The sequence below is a fragment of the Lepidochelys kempii genome, chromosome 22 (genome assembly GCF_965140285.1).
Source record: "Lepidochelys kempii isolate rLepKem1 chromosome 22, rLepKem1.hap1, whole genome shotgun sequence".
Taxonomy (NCBI): domain Eukaryota; kingdom Metazoa; phylum Chordata; order Testudines; family Cheloniidae; genus Lepidochelys; species Lepidochelys kempii.
In genome coordinates this window covers 4,165,025-4,179,952 of record NC_136401.1, presented here as the reverse complement: position 1 = coordinate 4,179,952, position 14,928 = coordinate 4,165,025, and the positions used below count along the sequence as shown (strand labels likewise).

The window sequence follows — 14,928 nt, the reverse complement described above, 5'->3', positions numbered from 1 at the left end:
ATTCCCCACACAAGAGAACTGGAAACATCTGAGGAACAAAGACTGAACTGGGGGAAGTGCTGGTCCCAGGGTAAAGGGATTTCTAGCTTGTGTATTGAAACTTGATGGACTGCTTGTATCATCAGTCAGGGTGAGAAATTGCTAATCCAAATTCTATCCATCTAGTATGTTGGGCTTAGTTTGAATTTTTGGTTATTTGCTAAGTAATCTGCTTTGATCTGTTTGTTATCACTTAAAATCTATCTTTCTGTAGTTAATAAACTTGTTTTATGCTTTATCTTAATCTGTGTATTTTGAGTGAAGTGTCTGGGGAAAATCTCAGCTTGGTTAGCACAAGCTTGTTCTACATATCTTTCCCATATCCAGGGGAAGGCGAACTATATTAATGAGCTTACATTATACAGATCCCTGTGAACTATAAGATGGTATAATTCTGGATTTATACTACAGCAGGTGTGCAAAGTTGGGGAGCTGGGAAATTGGCTGTTGTCTTCTATCTGTCCTTGAGTGGCTTAGGTAACGCACTCAGGTAGCTTAGTTGGGTATATGGCGCCAGCTGCTGTTGTGTTGGGTGATAACAGGGCCTAGAGAGGCTGGCTGCATCTCCAGCAAAGCAGTGTGAGAAGGGCCAGCCCAGCTTGAGGGTTAGAGGGCACAGCGGTTCCCAGAAGCCCCCAAGACTGCACCCTGGGGGTGACAACCCATTGCAACCTAGATTACACAAGTCTCAGCAGGTTTGTCACATCCTGTCCCCTCCTTTTCTCCACCCTAGATATTTCCTGCCTCCCACCACCTCTAGCAGCTCCCAACTTCCTATGCATTTACTGCTCCTCTCCCTCCAAGCAGAACCCACCACCAGCTCCCTGATAATCCGTTACCTGAGCCAGCTCCATTGCAGCCATTTCCTTCTCCCTGGGAGGATGGGATGATCTGGAGTGAAACGCAGATGTTATTCTGTAGCCTGCGAGGGTAAGAAGATCTATGTGAAAGAATTCAGATGGAGCTTTTGTCCATTCCACAAGCCGATTCCCCTTGGATTTTTCCCTGCTAATGGACATTCTAGTTTCTACCACACTGTGAAGCACAGAGTGACCTTATTCCAGTTCAGGCCTAGCTCCCTCCCACCAGGGTGTAACCCTGAGACATGGTCAAACCCTCCCAGTAACAGAGTGTGTTACACTTATAAAGTTTGCGGACGATACCAAGCTCGGAGTGGTTTCAAGTGCTTTGGGGGATAGGATTAAAATTCAAAATGATCTGAACAAACTGGAGAAACGGTCTGAAGTAAATAGGATGAAATTCAATAAGGACAAATACAAAGTACTCCACTTAGGAAGGAACAATCAGTTGCACACATACAAAATGGGAAATAACTGCCTTGGAAGGAGTACTGCGGAAAGGGATCTGGTGGTCATAGTGGACCACAAGCTAAATATGAGTCAACAGTGTTACAAAAAAAGCAAACATCATTCTGGGATGTATTAGTAGGAGTGTTGTAAGCAAGACATGAGAAGTAATTCTTCTTCTCTACTCCACACTGAGTAGGCCTCAACTGGAATATTGTGTCCAGTTCTGGGCGCCACATTTCAGGAAAGACGTGGACAAATTGGAGAAAGTCCAGAAAAGAGCAACAAAAAGTGATTAAAGGTCTAGAAAACATGATCGAAGAGGGAAGATTGAAAAAAATTGGGTTTGTTCAGTCTGGGGAAAAGAAGACAGAGAGGACATGATCACAGTTTTCAAGTACATAAAAGGTTGTTACAAGGAGGAGGGAGAAAAATTGTTCTTATTAACCTCTGAGGATAGGACAAGAAGCAATGGCCTTAAATTGCAGCAAGGGTGGCTTAAATTGGACAATAGGAAAAACTTCCTGTCAGAGTGGTTAAGCACTGGAATAAATTGCCTAGGGAGGTTGTGGAATCGCCATCATTGGGGATTTTTAAGAGCACGCTGGTCAAACACCTGTCAGTGATGGTCTAGATCAGTGCTTCTCAAGCTATCCGATGTGGGGGACCAGCAATTTTTTTTCCCCCAATTGCACGCAGATTGGCACCGGTCCGCAGACCACCACTTTGGGTAGCACTGGTCTAGATAATACTTAGTCTGCCTTGAGTGCAGGTGACTGGACTAGATGACCTGTCAAGGTCCCTTCCAGTTCTATGATTCTATGAACCAAAGGAGTCACTTTGGGGGATTCTCCCTCTCATTGTAAACCTGAGACAGCTGCCTTGGGGACAAAGTTGTTTGATGCTCCAGCCTTTGTACAGTCTCTTCTGGGAGTGCCCCCTTTCATGGGATGAGGCCTTGTTTTAGCTTTTGGCAAGTGTGACCCCAGGGGCTCTGAGACTGGGACTTCTTCATAGAATCATAGAATATCAGGGTTGGAAGGGACCTCAGGAGATCATCTAGTCCAACCCCCTGCTCAAAGCAGGGCCAATCCCCAACTAAATCCTCCCAGCCAGGGCTTTGTCAAGCCTGACATTAAAAACCTCAAAGGAAAGAGATTCCATCACCTCCCTAGGTAACCCATTCCAGTGTTTCACCACCCTCCTAGTGAAAAAGGTTTTCCTAATCTCCAACTTAAACCTTCCCTACTGCAACTTGAGACCATTACTCCTTGTTCTGTCATCTGCTACCACTGAGAACAGTCTAGATCCATCCTCTTTGGAACCCCCTTTCAGGTAGTTGAAAGCAGCTATCAAACCCCACCTCATGCTTTTCTTCTGCAGACTAAACAATCCCAGTTCCCTCAGCCTCTCCTCAGAAGTCATGTTTCCAGTCCCCTAATCATTTTTGTTGCCCTCCACTGGACGCTTTCCAATTTTTCACATCCTTCTTGTAGTGTGGGGCCCAAAACTGGACACAGTACTCCAGATGAGCCCTCACCAAAGTCGAATAGAGGGGACAATCACATCCCTCGATCTTCTTGCCTCAGCACACCTTGTTTCTTTCTGTGACTCCCCAGTGAGTCCAAATGAGTAGATACTCCTGATAGAGACTGAACACAAGAACATCCCACTGCATCAGACCAATGGTCCATCTAGCTCAGTGGCCAATGCCAGGTCCCCCAGAGGGAATGAACAGAACAAGTAATCATCAAGTGATCCATCCCCTGACACCCGTACCAGCTTCTGGCAAACAGAGGCTAGAGACACCATCCCTGCCCATCCTGCCTGTGACACTGGCAGATAAAGTGTTAGCTCTTGCAAAAGCCCCCATGTCTTAACTGAACATGGACAAACGCAGAGCTGGAATCAGTCTGGCTCACCTGTGTTAGTATTGTTAAAACAGGCATTAGGGTTATAAGAATGTGTTTAGACTTTATGGAATACTTGTGAGTTGCTGCCTCGGTTAATATCTGACTAGTTGCATTGTGAGCCTCTGTGGCTCTGTCAATCACCAGACAGGAGAGAGACTCTACCTACGTGAAGTGCTGGTTGGCAACAAAATGGATTACACCCTGCCTGGGAGGAAAGGTCCATCAACAGCAGACAGAGCATTATGGGATGTTAAAGACGGCAAAAGACTGTTGTGCTCTTGACTTCCCCTTAGCTGAGTTTGCAGCTCAGAGCACATGGCAGGAAGGGGATAAAAAAACTCATGTAGAAGGAACTGATTATCTGTATGCTGCTTGGACTCCCAGGGGCAAAGTTTCAAGGCATAAGCAAGAGATCCCCAGCTGCTTAGCCTGGGTTAGTTCTAAAGAATATATAGAACTTGCTTATTATAGAAGCTTCTATTACCTTTCGAAATTTAAGACTGTAACTCTTCTGCATCTATATGATTACCTGCTTTAACTCTGTAAACAACTCTCATTTCCTTTTAAACAAATCTTAGGGTATGTCTACACTACGAAATCAGGTCGAATTTATAGAAGTCGTTATTTTAGAAATCGGTTTTATATATTCGAGTATGTGTGTGTCCCCACAGAAAATGCTCTAAGTGCATTAAGTGCATTAACTCAGCGGAGTGCTTCCACAGTACCGAGGCTAGCGTCGACTTCCGGAGTGTTGCACTGTGGGTAGCTATCCCACAGTTCCCGCAGTCTCCGCTGCCCATTGGAATTCTGGGTTGAGATCCCAATGCCTGATGGGGCTAAAACATTGTCACGGGTGGTTCTGGGTACATATTGTCAGGCCCCCATTCCCTCCCTCCCTCCGTGAAAGCAAGGGAAGACAATCGTTTCGCGCCTTTTTTCCTGAGTTACTTGTGCAGATGCCATACCACGGCAAGCATGGAGCCCGCTCAGCTCACTGTCACCGTATGTCTCCTGGGTGCTGGCAGACGTGGTACTGCATTGCTACACAGCAGCATCAACCCCTTGCCTTGTGGCAGCAGACGGTACAGTACGACTGGTAGCCGTCCTCGTCATGTCCGAGGTGCTCCTGGCCACGTCGGCCAGGAGCGCCTGGGCAGACATGGGCGCAGGGACTAAATCTGGAGTGACTCGACCAGGTCATTGTCTTTAGTCCTGCAGTCAGTCCTATTGAACCGTCTTATGGTGAGCAGGCAGGCGATATGGATTGCTAGCAGTCCTATTGCATCATCTTCTGCCGGGCAGCCATGAGATGTGGATGGCATGCAGTCCTTCTGCACCGTCTGCTGCCAGCCAAAGATGTAAAAGATAGATGGAGTGGATCAAAATAAGAAATAGACCAGATTTGTTTTGTACTCATTTGCTTCCTCCCCTCCCCTGTCTAGGGGACTCATTCCTCTAGGTCACACTGCAGTCACTCACAGAGAAGGTGCAGCGAGGTAAATCTAGCCATGTATCAATCAGAGGCCAGACTAACCTCATTGTTCCAATGAGAACAATAACTTAGGTGCACCATTTCTTATTGGAACCCTCCGTGAAGTCCTGCCTGAAATACTCCTTGATGTAAAGCCACCCCCTTTGTTGATTTTAGCTCCCTGAAGCCAACCCGGTAAACCATGTTGTCAGTCGCCCCTCCCTCCGTCAGAGCAACGGCAGACAATCGTTCCGCGCCTTTTTTCTGTGCGGACGCCATACCAAGGCAAGCATGGAGGCCGCTCAGCTCACTTTGGCACATTAAACACCAAACGCATTATCCAGCAGTATATGCAGCACCAGAACCTGGCAGAGTGATACCGGGCGAGGAGGCGATGTCAGCGCGGTCAAGTGAGTGATCAGGACACAGACACAGATTTCTCTGAAAGCATGGGCCCTGCCAATGCATGCATCATGGTGCTAATGGGGCAGGTTCATGCTGTGGAACGCCAATTTTGGGCTCGGGAAACAAGCACAGACTGGTGGGACCGCATAGTGTTGCAGGTCTGGAATGATTCCCAGTGGCTGCGAAACTTTCGCATGCATAGGGGCACTTTCATGGAACTTTGTGACTTGCTTTCCCCTGCCCTGAAGCGCATGAATACCAAGATGAGAGCAGCCCTCACAGTTGAGAAGCGAGTGGCGATAGCCCTGTGGAAGCTTGCAACGCCAGACAGCTACCAGTCAGTTGGGAATCAATTTGGAGAGGGCAAGTCTACTGTTGGGGCTGCTGTGATGCAAGTAGCCCACGCAATCAAAGATCTGCTGATATCAAGGGTAGTGACCCTGGGAAATGTGCAGGTCATAGTGGATGGCTTTGCTGCAATGGGATTCCCTAACTGTGGTGGGGCTATAGACGGAACCCATATCCCTATCTTGGCACCAGAGCACCAAGCCGGCGAGTACATAAACCGCAAGGGGTACTTTTCAATAGTGCTGCAAGCTCTGGTGGATCACAACGGACGTTTCACGAACATCACCGTGGGATGGCCGGGAAAGGTACATGACGCTTGCATCTTCAGGAACTCTGGTCTGTTTCAAAAGCTGCAGGAAGGGACTTTATTCCCAGACCAGAAAATAACGGTTGGGAATGTTGAAATGCCTGTATGTATCCTTGGGGACCCAGCCTACCCCTTAATGCCATGGCTCATGAAGCCGTACACAGGCAGCCTGGACAGTAGTCAGGAGCTGTTCAACTACAGGCTGAGCAAGTGCAGAATGGTGGTAGAACGTGCATTTGGACGTTTAAAGGCGCGCTGGCGCAGTTTACTGACTCGCTTAGACCTCAGCGAAACCAATATTCCCACTGTTATTACTGCTTGCTGTGTGCTCCACAATATCTGTGAGAGTAAGGGGGAGACGTTTATGGCAGCGTGGGAGGTTGAGGCAAATCGCCTGGCTGCTGGTTATGCGCAGCCAGACACCAGGACAGTTAGAAGAGCACAGGAGGGCACGGTACGCATCAAAGAAGCTTTGAAAACCAGTTTCATGACTGGCCAGGCTACGGTGTGAAAGTTCTCTTTGTTTCTCCTTGATGAAACCCACCGCCCCTTGGTTCACTCTACTTCCCTGCAAGCTAACCACCCTCCCCTCCTCCCTTTAATCATTGCTTGCAGAGGCAATAAAGTCATTGTTGCTTCACATTCATGCATTCTTTATTCATTCATCACACAAATAGGGGGATGACTACCAAGGTAGCCCAGGAGGGGTGGTGGAGGAGGGAAGGAAAATGCCAAACAGCACTTTAAAAGTTTACAACTTTAAAATTTATTGAATGCCAGCCTTCTTTTTTTGGGCAATCCTCTGTGGCAGAGTGGCTGGTTGGCCGGTGGCCCCCCCACCGTGTTCTTGGGCATCTGGGTGTGGAGGCTATGGAACTTGGGGAGGAGGGTGTTGGTTACACAGGTGCTGTAGTGGCAGTCTGTGCTCCAGCTGCCTTTGTTGCAGCTCAGCCATACACTGGAGCATACTGGTTTGGTCCTCCAGCAGCCTCAGCACTGAATCCTGCCTCCTCTCATCACGCTGCCGCCACATTTGCGCTTCAGCCCTGTCTTCAGCCCACCACTTACTCTCTTCAGCCCACCACTTACTCTCTTCAGCCCACCACCTCTCCTCCCTGTCATTTTGTACTTTCCTGCACTCTGACATTATTTGCCTCCACGCATTCGTCTGTGCTCTGTCAGTGTGGGAGGACAGCATGAGCTCAGAGAACATTTCATCACGAGTGCGTTTTTTTTCTTTCTAATCTTCACTAGCCTCTGGGAAGGAGAAGATCCTGTGATCATTGAAACACATGCAGCTGGTGGAGAAAAAAAAAGGGACAGCGGTATTTAAAAAGACATTTTATAAAACAGTGGCTACACTCTTTCAGGGTAAACCTTGCTGTTAACTGTACATACATAGCACATGCGCTTTCGTTACAAGGTCGCATTTTGCCTCCCCCTACCGAGTGGCTACCCCCTCAAACCTCCCCCCTCCCCGTGGCTAACAGTGGGGAACATTTCTGTTCAGCCACAGGTAAACAGCCCAGCAGGAATGGGCTCCTCTGAGTGTCCCTTGAAGAAAAGCACCCTATTTCAACCAGGTGACCATGAATGATATCTCACTCTCCTGAGGATAACACAGAGAGATAAAGAACGGATGTTGTTTGAACACCAGCAAACATACACTGCAATGCTTTGTTGTACAATGATTCCTGAGTACGTGTTACTGGCCTGGAGTGGTAAAGTGTCCTACCATGGAGGACGCAATAAGGCTGCCCTCCCCAGAAACCTTTTGCAAATGCTTTGGGAGTACATCCAGGAGAGCCGCGAATGCCAGGGCAAAGTAATCCTTTCACATGCTTGCTTTTAAACCATGTATAGTATTTTAAAAGGTACACGCACCAGAGGTCCCTTCTCCGCCTGCCGGGTCCAGGAAGCAGCCTTGGGTGGGTTTGGGGGGGTACTGGCTCCAGGTCCAGGGTGAGAAACAGTTCCTGGCTGTCGGCAAAACCGGTTTCTCCGCTTGCTTGCTGTGAGCTATCTACAACCTCCTCATCATCTTCATCCCCAAAACCTGCTTCCGTGTTGCCTCCATCTCCATTGAAGGAGTCAAACAACACATCTGGGGTAGTGGTGGCTGAACCCCCTAAAATGGCATGCAGCTCATCATAGAAGCGGCATGTTTGGGGCTCTGACCCGGAGCGGCCGTTCGCCTCTCTGGTTTTCTGGTAGGCTTGCCTCAGCTCCTTAAGTTTCACGTGGCACTGCTTCGGGTCCCTGTTATGGCCTCTGTCCTTCATGCCCTGGGAGATTTTGACAAAGGTTTTGGCATTTCGAAAACTGGAATGGAGTTCTGATAGCACGGATTCTTCTCCCCATACAGCGATCAGATCCCGTACCTCCCGTTCAGTCCATGCTGGAGCTCTTTTGCGATTCTGGGACTCCATCATGGTCACCTGCAGCTTGCCATGCTGGCCAAACAGGAAATGAGATTAAAAAGTTCACGGTTCTTTTCCTGTCTACCTGGCCAGTGCATCTGAGTTGAGAGTGCTGTCCAGAGCGGTCACAATGGAGCACTCTGGGATAGCTCTCGGAGGCCAATACCGTCTAATTGTGTCCACAGTACCCCAAATTCGACCCGGCAAGGCCGATTTAAGCGCTAATCCACTTGTCAGGGGTGGAGTAAGGAAATCGATTTTAAGAGCCCTTTAAGTCGAAATAAAGGGCTTCATCGTGTGGACGGGTGCAGGTTTACATCGATTTAACGCTGCTAAATTCGACCTAAAGTCCTAGCATAGACCAGGGCTTAATACAGGTTACTACAGGACTGGCTACAAGTGTGGTCTTTGTTGTGAGATCTAAGAATCAACTGATCTAAGTAAGTGACTGGTCCTTTGGGACTGACAGTAACCTGAACATTGCTGTGATTTGTGGTGTAAGGCAATGGTTCTCAACCAGGGGTCTGAGGCCCCCTGGAGGGCCATGAGCAGGTTTCAGGGGGGCTGCCAGCATTAGACTCGCTGAGGCCCAGGGCAGAAAGCTGAAGTCCCAGTGCATGGGGCTGAAGTCCAGGGCCCTGAGCCCCACCACCCGGGGCTGAAGCCTAACCAATGTAGCTTTGTGGGGGCCCTGTGGCATGGGACCCCAGGCAGTTGCCCTGCTCGCTACCCCCTAACACCAGACCTGGCTTTTAAATGCAGAAAACCAGTTATTGTGGCCCATGTGGCCTGTGGAGTTTTTATAGCATGTTGGGGGGGCCTCAGAAAGAAAAAGGTTCAGAACCCCTGGTGGAAGGGACCATCTGTCACAAAGGCTGGGTCACCTGCGTGGGGAGATCTACGGGATGACCCAAGGGGACTGTCTGTGATTCCATGTTAATGCTGTTACAGTGCCTGAAGCGTTTACACTGGATACTTGGTTGGTGAAATCTACATATCGACCTCACAACCAATCTGGGGTTTGTGCCCTGCTTCTTACCACTCTGCCTGAGGCTGGCCCTCATGCTCTCGAGTCACTGGAGACAGTGTTACAGAGACTTACGGGTGCAACACCACCAGCAGCAATTGGCAGCCATGCAGAGCAGGCTTTACAGTGACACCGTGTGGGCCAAATGGTCCATGGACTCAGTCAAGCCCCAGTTCTCCTCTGGTGCACATCAGCATCCCGGCAACCTTCAAGGAGGGTCAAGGCTGCCACTCCTTCAGTGATGATGGATCTCCAGCATAGAATCACCCGTGCCCCAGGACCCGCCTTATCTCCTGAGACAGAGGTGAATGACAGAGGGTGCACAACGGATCCTGGAGGGGGGGCGGGGTAGGGAAATATATAACAAAACACACCTTCCAGGAGTCATCCCTCAGGAAGTGAAGGTGACAGGCATTATGGTGACAGTAAAGGGGGAGGGGATGGAGTGGGAGCAGGAGAGAGCAGCACTCTCAAAGGCAATGTTGCCAGTGGGTCGCCCCACCACATCAGGCATGGGACTGATAGAGGGCCATTCCCTGGGTCTGGGTGCCTGCGAAGGGCTATATAAACCCCACGCTGGCATAGAAGGGGTAAAACTGCTGCTTTAGTCTGGACTGGCCCAGCCCCTCCACACCTGCAAACCATGCTATGACTGGAGCAGGAGTTAACAGGAGAGACCTACTCTACTCAGAGGGGAGCAACGCTAGGAAGGGAACAGTCTGTGGAGCATCTCCAGCCGCAAAGAGAGGGCTGGCAGCATTCGGGGCTCTGGCCTTCACCGAGGGAGGGTGGGGATCCCCGGAGCTCAAAGGGGGAGCAGGCTGAAACTTGCGCTGGAGAGCCAGTAAACTCTGCACAGGACTCAGACGCTCCCAGAGCCTCCAGAAGTAAGAGGGGCCAATATCCGGATGGGATCTGTCCACGTTTCCCCCGCATTTCTTTTCTTTCATTCCTTTATTTACCCTTGTTTTCCAACAGTTGGCTCTTTCAGCTGGTACCCCAAGAGAGGAAGAAAGTGCCCCAAGGCCTCAGCCAGAGGATTGAGCCCTGACACACTAGAAGGACATGCCCTGTAGCACACCTTGGGAAGGGGGCAATTGGACTCACAGAGGTGCACCCCAGAAGGCCTGAGGCCCAGCAGTTTGGCACCAGTTTGATGGGCTGGATTGCCTCTCACTGGGGGCTGCCAGCAGCCTGGCACATGGGGTAGATACGGGGGGGCCTGGGGAAGAGGAAGCGGGGCAGCATCCCAGACAGCACTCCGAGAAGAGAAATGGAGAGGGGATGAGGGGCACTGCAGTGAACTCAGCAGCCGTCCTAAAGGCCATTAGTAGAAAGTTGTCCTCTCCTTGGCCTACGGGGGTCAGACAGTGACACAGAGATCCCTTAGAAAAGGGTGACTTGGTCTTTGACAGCAGCTCTCACCTGATACCTGCCATCACAGCAAACACATCTCTTGGAGGATGTGAGGTGTGTACAGAAAACTCATAACTGGTCAAGACTCATAATGACAGAGATCAAAGTATGGGTCACATGTAAGGAACAAAGCATTTATATTGAAAATCTACTTCATGGACTCAGAATGGAAAAAATCAATCACCGAGAGGATTGGCCCATCCACCCAAGAGGGAGTCGTCACTTCTTACTAGTCAGCTGCAAGATAACGCAAGGCTCAAGTGATCGGTCTTGCTCCCTCCAAAACTATCAATGGAAAACCATTTGGGGCACCACCAAACACCTGAAATTGGGGTGGGGAGGGAGCTGAAGGTAACACAAATTTGTAGATCATCTGCAGGGCCGTCCCGGGGGGGAGAAGCAAGAGGGGCAATTTGCCCTGGGCCCCCCCACGAGAGTTTTCAGGGGCCCCCCAGGAGAATTTTCAGCGGCACTTCGGCAGCAGGTTCTTCAGTGCCACTGAACACACCCGGAGTGAAGGACCCACCGCCGAAGACCCGCCGTCACTTCTTTTGCTTCGGGTCTTCGGCGGCGGAGGTCCTTCCGCTCCATGTCTTCGGCGAAGTGCCCCAAAGTCCTGGAGTGGAAGGACCCCCTCCGCTGAAGACCCCAGACCCCCTGAATCCTCTGGGTGGCTCTGATTCATCCAAAATATGAATAGTGTAAAGGTACATGTTACATGTGTATGGTATGGAGGGGCAGGGCAGAGTGTATAGGGGAGGGGACATGTTTGGAGGAGGGGCAGACTGGGCGGAGCTAGGGCATGGCTGGACCAGGGTCAGGGGGCCCAGCTGGAAGTAGCAGTGAGGGACCCAGCTCAATGTGCAGCTCAGGCTACATCACCAAGGTGGCATATGCCATACCGTATGCTGCTGCTGCCTGTAATAAGTGCGTGCAGCAGCCTAGGACAGGAGACAGCAACTGGCTCCTACAGTGCTAAGAGAGGGCTGCAGGGGATGGACAAGAAGGGGAGGTGGAGCTGGAAACAGTGGCAGAAGGAGAAGGTGGGGAAGGAGAGAGACATTTGAAAGCATGACCATTATTCCCATTCCACTGTAACAAAAAGTACAGGAGAGGGCTGCAGCACTTCAGAATCACCCAGCAACTACGTGGAGAGAGCACTGGACGGGGACTTTTCCTGGCTCTGCCACGGGCCTGCTGGGTGACCTTGGGTAAGCCATTGCACTTCTCTGTGCCTCTGATTGCAAACTTGTGTGAGATCCACAACTGCCTATAGGGCTGCTTACTCCTCCAGCCAACATCGCTCTGTGCAAAAAGCTAGGAAGTTCACTTACAAAAAAACTTTTATGAATGCAGGATTTAAGGTTGCCCAGAGCTGTCTGGTGCCCCTCCAGAAGAGACATCAGCAAAACTCAAACTTGTAATAATCAGAAAATGCAGAGATAAGGTACACACCAATGTAATCCTAATTCTGACCCATGTGAGCAATGACCCTTTCTTTACTCCTACAAAACCCCTATGTGCACCCAGCCATTTGAGATTGTGCCTATCACTAAAGTACTAGGGAAAACGACAACCATGGCACAGAATCAAGCACTTTATCTTTGCTACAACAGAATTTGGTTTTATGTGAGCTACACTTTACAGGAGCTACTGACAACTGTTCTACACTCAGACACTGAACCTGCTCCCCAGCAACAGCCGCACCCTTCACCCTCTACCTTTCAGTACATCTATAGCTGACTGAGTGAGTGAGTACAGCAGAGAACACCCAGTGGCTGCATGAGTAACTCACACCCTGCACAAACATAACCTGCTCACTCCCATCTCTTCTCTGTATGTCTCAGAGTCCCAGAGCTGCTGCTGTCATTTATGCACACAGGCTTTCACACCTGTTACTGCTTGCAAGACCTAATCCAGTTACAGGACTGAACCCTTATTTTCCCATCACATGGGACAGTCTCAGCTGAGGGCTAGGTGAGGAGGGGAGGAGGTACAAAGGGAAAAGAGTTGCTGTCCCCAGGATATCAAAGAGATGTATTTTTAATTGGTTCTAAAAGAAATGATCTCACCCACCTTGTCTAGCCAAGAGACCTGAAAGTGGCAGGAGACATAAACAGGAAGACAGAGCTCAGGATTCTAAACCAAACATTTATAAGCCCCTGGAAGAAACTACATTTCCCTTCTGCACCTGGGTATGTTCGTGTCCTATATGAGGGACCACCCCATTCCTTTCATAGCAGCAAGGGGAGACTGCAGCCAGCCAGATGGTCCTTCCCCATCCTGGGATGTGTGTTGTGAGGAAGATTGTGTGTGGTGGGTACATGGGCGAGTCCCCAAACAGCTAGACCCATCTGCAGACTGGAAAGCCAGGGCAACTCCAGCACAGCATCAGGGCTCTGGGCAGGGGTAGCTGTTCTGGAGCTGGGCCTCTGCCCCTCTAGGTCCCATGGCAGATGGCTCTGGCAGCATCAAGTGGGTCCATCACTGCAGGGGAAGGTTGGGGCAGTGTCTGAGATCAGGTTCAGGATTGCCGGGGGGTGGTGGTGTCCATGCCCAGGAATGGAATTCACCTCCCGTCCCCACCCCTCTGCAGAGCCCAGCAACTAGGGATTTATCCAGTGAAGTGAATTTCACTCTGGGTGACTTTGAGGCAGCCACTGAAAGATCCTTGTGCCTTAGGCTCCACACTGGCCAAAGGAGTTTACTAGTACTCCCTCCCCAGACTTCCGGGGGCAGCCAGAGATAATTAGTGGGTTATGGGAATTAGAAGATGAAAATTCATTAAGAACAATGATATTTGTGTGTTTATTATTAAATCCCCAGACACCCACCAATCTGCATCCTTCTTCCGATGAGCTATAAATATATAAGGGATTCAGCTACTGATCCTGCAGTGAGTTCCTACCCCTCCCCACTTTCTATAGCAGCACTTTTAAGAACAGGCCAGGGAAACAAGTAAATACTTCGAACCAAATTCTGGAAGCTGCTAAGCATGCACAAATGAAACCTAGGTTCCGTCTCTCCAAGGACCTGGCCCCTAGTGCAAAATAATAGGCACTCGCCAGAAATCTGAAATGGCCACTTCATAACTGATAGAATGTTATTTATCTATTGACTTCTGGGAATTCCCAGTAAAAGAAACAACCCAGTGAAGGTGATACCCTGAGGGAAAGGCCTCATGTGTCTTTACAAATTGGTATAATCTAATCTGGAACTTTATACACTAAAATACTTTATTCATAAAATATCAGGGTTGGAAGGGACTTCAGGAGGTCTTTTAGTCCAACCTGCTGCTCAAAGCAGGACCAATCCCCAATTTTTGCCCCAGATCCCTAAATGGACCCCTCAAGGATTGAACTCACAACCCTAGGTTTAGCAGGCCAATGCTCAAACCACTGAACTATCCCTCCTCCCCTTGTAGCTATGGCTATTGTCTAATGTCGCTACAGGGCAGAATCCAGGTTGGGTGCCTTAGCTGTGAATTCCATCCTCAGCACATTGTGATTGCTGTTAAGTGGGTTTGGCAACATTCATTTTGTCTATTTCTTTTTTTTTTATTTCAGTTGACAATATTGATATTTATTTTAAGCCCTTTTTTCAATGTTTACAATTTCAATGTTCAGAGCTGTGGGAAATTATGGGGGTGGTCAGACAACAATTATTTAATTACAGTAAATGTTGAGATTCCCAAAGCCAAATCTTTTTAAATGTTCAAACAAATTGTCAATGTCACAAGCAAAATATACAGTGTAAATATCCTTAAAATCAAACTACTTTCTCCAGAAGCATTTCTGTATTTTACCTATATAAATAGTTTTTCCATCTGTGTGTGTGTGTGTGTACAGTGAAATCAACATTTACTGCAATTTATTAATAAAAATCCAATCCCTTCAAGCGTACTTTTAAGTAACTACATGCTTTAATTTTTTCACTTCCTGGACTGTAATGCTTCCTTTGGGGATAATTACACTCTCCCTGTGATGTATTTTACTCTCAGTACCGTAACCCTATCATGATGTAGCTCCTGTCTGGGAGCTCTGCTGAGGCCAGTGGCATTATGATCAGAATGTGACACTCTGACACATGAGCAGAGACCCATGCGGGAGGGTGGAGGATGAGGTAACATGGAAGCTACCAGGGTTGAACATGGCCCTACAGATTGTGAGGAGCAAACTCCCTCTCCCCTTCTCCTCTCTCCCACCTCCCAGAGTCGGTAACTCTGATAAATCGTTCCCTGAAATCTAATTAGCCGCAGAACGTGAGACAGTGATT

General features: G+C 49.1%; 1 protein-coding gene across 7 annotated transcripts in view; it reads right to left on the bottom strand.

The window, feature by feature from the left end:
* LOC140901721 (uncharacterized) overlaps nt 1-14,928 on the bottom strand; it is a 49,623-nt gene that overhangs the window by 21,309 nt on the left and 13,386 nt on the right. For 3 of the 7 annotated variants that reach the window (XR_012155942.2, XM_073321058.2, XM_073321057.2), the window contains exons 2-3: nt 7,675-8,243; nt 879-961 (exon numbers count right to left, since the gene is read on the bottom strand). Coding sequence is in view for 5 of the 7 variants with exons in the window: in XM_073321058.2 (XP_073177159.1) it covers nt 879-961; nt 7,675-8,222 (631 nt within the window). In the remaining 2 variants the exon portion in view is untranslated. Of the gene's footprint in view, nt 1-878; nt 962-7,674; nt 8,244-14,928 lie in introns of those variants that run through there. The other 4 variants (XM_078849888.1, XM_078849889.1, XM_073321059.2 and 1 more) reach the window with 3 other exon arrangements.